The 6,000-nt window shown below is 35.2% G+C and overlaps 1 protein-coding gene across 1 annotated transcript in view; it reads left to right on the forward strand.

Annotated features, from left to right (window-relative positions):
- LOC104409942 (chromosome unknown open reading frame, human CXorf30) overlaps positions 1-6,000 on the forward strand; it is a gene marked incomplete at both ends in the record, with an annotated part of 87,567 nt that overhangs the window by 41,028 nt on the left and 40,539 nt on the right. Inside the window, one exon of the mRNA XM_010019976.1 lies at positions 4,125-4,229. Within this exon, the coding sequence (XP_010018278.1) occupies positions 4,125-4,229 (105 nt within the window). The remainder of the gene's footprint in view (positions 1-4,124; positions 4,230-6,000) is intronic.

The raw sequence follows: 6,000 nt of genomic DNA on the forward strand, positions 1-6,000 counted from the left end.
GATGTAAGAGAAAATGTTATTTTTCCTAGAGATTAGTTGCCTAAATTTTAACTAAAATTTTGACTAATATTTCAGAATATAAACAAATTTGAATATTGTGTTTGTCATAGTTCCATGTGTGTGGAAGTTTGTTGCAGTTTGAGTTTGCAACAGAAGGCATTAAAAAATACCAGAAGGGATTATTTTCTATAGATCAGATTCAACTTCAAGTACTGACATCATTAATAATAGGCTTTCCTGAGGCCCAGTTGAATTATGCTCTAATATTCCTGAACTTCTGGGTGCTTAATGAAGTCTAAATGAAATTCAAAGGCTTTATATCTCTTTAAATCTCAGTTTTATCTATATTAGAAGCAGCTCCATTAGCTTCTTTGTAAAGTGATGAAAATGAGAAAAGTATTCATTCCTTATTAGTGGCTTTGCAACTGTAGCCTAAACCAGCTTTAAATGTAATATACAATCCTGGTTTTCTTTCAAGAATTTGAAGTTTTCATGGATTTCCTTTAATGTGAGTTGGATTTCCATAATATTTCTTTATTTACTTATTTATTAGCAAGCTATGTCTAATTTTTTTTTTCTCTTCTTGTCAGCCTTACACTGTATGGGTTAACTTAACATCCTTGTAAATTCTGCCAAATTCTCTAGAAGTTGGAATAGAAATGAACTCCCATAAATTTACTTCAAAATTCCTCCCTTGTCTTTCATTAGTATAGTGAGCAGTATGAGTTTCTGGGAGAACAGTCATCAGAATGCTGAGTTTTGTGTTTTTTCTGAACCACAGCTTGCTTTATCTCTAGAAGAGAGGGATTCATGTTCAGCATTTAACAGATGAAAATCTTCAATCACCAGTAATGCTATGTTCCCCAACTTATTTCTTTTCTGCTATATAAATACATGGACAGATTTCACATGTATGTGTATTATATTTATATGCACATATGTTTATGATATAACTTAAATGTACAAAAAACTTACAAATGGGATCATCTATATTGCCAGAAAAACATGCTTTCACTGTAAGTCTTCAGCTTGTTATTCTCTTGGCTACAAGCTAGCTATAAACTAGCCTAAATATTTTTCATAAAGCTGTATTCCATCCTGATTAGCTATAAACCACAATTTTTATTGAGGAAAAATAAATTAAGAAGGGCTGGCAGAGAGGAGTGCAATCTCGAAGTCTCCGTGTAAAAGCTTTATTATTTTTATAGTGACCATGAGTAATTATTTTTAGTATAGAGTAGAGAATAAACTTCTAAATTTCATGAAAAACTTCCCTCTTTTGTTGTATTTGTAACAGGAATAAGGCATGTGTATTTTCTCAGTCTTCTCCAGACTGAGTTTCTGTATTTGAACAGTTATATCTGATATTTTATGAAAAGCAATGACACCAGTTTTGTTACACATGAATATCTTAGAAGACACTTGTTTATATAAAGTAAAAAGAAAGGCAGGGGATGGGTTATATCCAGTTTATGTTATTGAATGATTGTGGCAAAGTATGACCTTCTTTAAACATGTTGTTAATGTTATTTCTCAATTCTCTTTTTAAAAGCAATTTATTCTTTGATTTTCAGTAGAAAATAAGTTATATTTTTACCCAGCTTTTTATTTAAAAATAAATGATTTTCTGGATATAGAAGATCATACTGTGTAATATAAAATGTTTAAAACAGATCTATAATGTAAAGAATAGAACTCCTTTCTGCTTTCAGTCCAGGCAGTCTACTTGTTTATCATAACTCAATATTGACTATTTAGGTCCATTATGGCAGTGCGTTTTCTGTGTAATGATAATATGCCAAGTAATGCTTATTGAAAATGGATTTGCAGTCAGTTTTCATCTTTATGGGAGGGTTATTATTCCAAAGCATGTAGATCTCCTAATGAAATTACTAAAAATTTAAAAACTGTAGTTTTACTCTAATCATGTATTCTTATGCTGTGACAACTGCTTTTTCATTTCCTTCAAAAGTATTTGGGAGGGGGCAATCATTAAGGTTCTTTCTCCATTTGTAAGTCTTCATTTGATAAATGGGCTGACCCATTTGGACAGAGTAAGTAGAAACTAGGCTGCAAATGAAAGTACAAAATCTCAAAAAAAGGTCTCTGGATACTGAGCATGCCCAGGAACTCACTGAGAAATGAGCTGTTCAGGCTAATTTTAGATGATGAACAGCTAAATGAACTCTGGGCAGTGGGGCAGATGGGGATGGAGGTGGTTTGTGGGAGATGACTCACCCTCAGGTCTGTTATTCTGGTTAATACAGAAGCCTTACAAAGATGGTAAGTGTGGGACGGTGGCAGATGACTGCTGGTGATAAATATGCCTTCAGGGTATCACTCAGCTATGGAACATATGAGGCTGTGAAGTGTGGGTGATGCAGCAGTGCTGTGCTCCCCGTATGGGAGGTGCTCTAACAGCCAAGTGGGAGTGGGTCCTAAGCAGCGAGCTACATGCTCTGTGTGTGAGACCCACCTACTTGCCCTTCCAGAAATGTTTTTATCATGCAGTGGAAACTGTAAAATAAAATGTTTAAGGTTTGAAAAAATACAGTTCCATCCTCCCGTAATAGACAAGGCAGCTAATGTCTTCAAACCAATAAACTGTTATGGCAATATTTTGATAAATTGTTTTAAAACTTTCCCCCACAAAAAGCAAAAATAATATTTCAAGTTTTCTGCATTAGCTGACCACATCTGAGCTCTGTCCTCTCTTCTGCTCAGTGTAACTCCCAGTGCTGTCAGTAGGAATATCTGTTGTTCAAGGTACACTAGCATCTCAGTCTGTAACCATGCTGGTATCCTGTAGACACACCCAGAAGATTACTGTAAAGACCAGGACACCTGTGGCCTTTGCCCTGGTCCAGCTCTGAGATGGCAGGGAACACTATGGTGCAGAGAAGAAAAGCAACATAAGCCTCATCAGAGACCTCTGCCCTGAGATGAGAGTTGATGCCTCTGTCTCTGCCCCACTCTCTGAGGCCTCCAGTTTGTTCTCAGCACTGTGGTCCTCAGCACAGAGGGACCCCATACCTATCATCATCATGGCTCTGCTTGTTGTTTCTGGGTGTGATGGGACAGGACTACATGTGGAGGTCCCTGCCTTGGTGTGTCATAAGCTCAAGCCTTCCTTAGCTCCGAGCCAAGTACTGTGTCAGAGCAAAGGCAATTAAACCTTTGTCACAGGGCTTCTTGGTGCAGTCAAGCATCTTGCAAGTATTAAATGTAGTATACAATGAATGTTTGAATAACTTCTGTTCACTGTCTGTTAGCCGCCTGTTCTTCCAGGGCTGACATTTCCTTTATAAAAGGGCTTGTCAGTGCCAGCTGTTGAAGGGTGTTGTTTTGACCTTTATTAGTTGCAAATTATATTAATTTTATAAAATACAGCTCGAGTATCCATAATGCCAATCTTCTTACATGCAAACATTATTTAAACATGTGTGATATTAAAAGCCTAGTACTTTTTTCTTTAATTAAAACAGGCATGTAATTGTGTATTCAATGATTGTAGCAAATCATTCTCCCGATGCATTGGCATTTTTATTATTTGTATTTCTGTTCTTTCATTGTTTATCTGGTTCTTAAAAACTTTTATGACCCCATTGTAGTCAGATACTTTACTTTTCCCTGTGCAATTGAGATTCAAGCAGTATACTTCACATGAGGAGAAACCTAGCAACATCATTTATAATGTTAGTTTAGATAAGGGTAAGCAGAAGAGAGACAAAACACTGTTTTATTAAAACCTGTCATGTATTTCCCTTATAAGCCAATTTATGTCTTTGGAGGTCAATGTGGTAACCTTTTAGTGTCATCGATATGATCAGACACCAAAGTCATGTTTGAATGGAATTTGTGCAAGCCACTGTCCATGTCCTTGGAGCAATCTGTAACAGCAGCTCTGTAGTTTCTGGGGAACGAACGTGCAGTGACTGTCACTAGCATCGTTTACTGCAGTACGCTTGCTGCCTTAGTAGCCTGTGCTTGCTGTGAGGAGAGAATGCACCTGGTGGAACACATTAATCACATAAACATCAACACTGTGGATACAAAGCACACACACACACAAAATCTATTTATTTGCCCACTCTTTCCTTTGCTTCTTTCTTGTGTTTGTACAGGTGATTGTTGCTCCTCATTCCACCACTGAAGTACCTGTGCAATTCTGCCCATCTGCCCTTGGAAGAGGCAATCACAAGGCATCAATAACCTTCAGCTGTTCACAGGTATGATACTGTGTTTGCTGCCCACAACACCTGGAATCCAGATTAGATAATATTTTAATAGGCACATAAGTAAGGGTTTCAGTCTGTAGGTGAAGTTGAAATTTAATGGATGGATGCATAATGAAAGAGCAAATGCAAAGATGTTAAAAAGTTATAATTTGTTTTAACCTTATTTTTACACAGAAATTATTCTATTTACAATATTTAAACATGATATAATGGCCTAGGAGCTAGAATAAATAATGAATAATTTTAGCTTTTTGGTAATTAGTTCTGCTGTTAAAAACAGCAGAAGACTGTCTCTTCTTAGCATTGTCACCTCTGAAATTCAATTTCTTTATGTTTTTCCCATTCCCCAATAAAATTAATTTGATTAATTTTTTATTTTATCTGAATTTTGGAAGGTAATGCACTTGAAAAAGTGAATTCTTCATTTCAGTTTATTTAAAAATGCCTTTATATTTTGAGCATTTTTTAATTGTTGACAATTCATCTCTGAGTTTTCTTTATTTTAAATGAGAAAGAAATAAATAAAGAACCATGAGTCATCAACATGACCTACTAGCTGATTAAAAATTGCAACTGGAAACAAAAATAAAACCTGATAATCTGGTGTAAATTATAATATTTTATCACATGAGCTGTGTGTTGAATTAAGTATTTGCTTTCTGTGTAGTTTTGTCTTTGTATTATTTTTGGACTTTCAGATATCCTAATAGACTGGTGACCTGTAAATTACTCCAGTTAAGTGCTACCAGGAGTTTTCAGCAGTGTTATAAGTAATACTGCAAAAACCAAATATTATTTTATACAAAGAAAACAAATAGTGAAGGAAGTGATGTGGCCATTTTTCCTTATAAAGTATGTTGAACAGACAGGTTATTTGTAGGTGGTGTTAGCACAGCATTTATTTTGAGCATCTTTCTTTTAAAATATTTATTAAGGATAAAACCAAGGAGACAGCAATTGTCATATGAATAGTGTATATCTAAGGCCAGTTCAAGAGGACAGAATTTCCTTATCTTTTCTGGATTCTAATGGTATATAGAAATCTTGTTTTTTAAAAAAGAAAAAAGAAATACTTCACCAAATACAGAAGCAATAAAACAATACAAGAACTCATTTTAAACCTTTCAGGAACAAAATGAGCCCTGCCACCTGAATCTTGTCATCCAGTGCATCATCCTTTCAAGTAATGGCAAATCTCCAACTTTTTATCTGCAGTGAACTTTAGTCAATATGCCATCCTTCTAGCTGCTTTTTCCAGATCTCTTTAACCATTTCAATATATTGGTTTAATATTTGTAATTTCTTAGTGCTCTTTTTATGCCTGAATCTTGAGAATTCTGTAAATTTTTATTCCTTTTCACTGCTAGTCTTTAGAAAATTAATCCCAGACTATTTTAGTTTGCTAATTGTTATACTGATAGCTGACAATGAATATTTACATAGATACAACTGCCCTTTTTAATGAAGACTTGAAGAATGCTTCTCATCAGTAGTGGATGCCTCAAGCAACTTTGAATGTAACCGCCCTCCCCTGACATTGATCTTCCTCCCTTGATTTCTCTGATTAAATGTATCTGAATGGACACTTAAGCCATCTGATAGCTGAATAGCTGACTAATCTAAAATCAGTTAATGACAGTACTTACAGGATAAACTTTAACTACTTCTGATTGTGCTGCTTTGCTGTACTGAGAGAAACTGCTCTGTTCTATTACCTGCTTCATTTGTTTCTGGTTTGAAGCTGTATTAAGAGCTCTTCCGC

This window comes from Nestor notabilis, unplaced genomic scaffold (genome assembly GCF_000696875.1).
Source record: "Nestor notabilis isolate BGI_N333 unplaced genomic scaffold, ASM69687v1 scaffold12508, whole genome shotgun sequence".
Taxonomy (NCBI): domain Eukaryota; kingdom Metazoa; phylum Chordata; class Aves; order Psittaciformes; family Psittacidae; genus Nestor; species Nestor notabilis.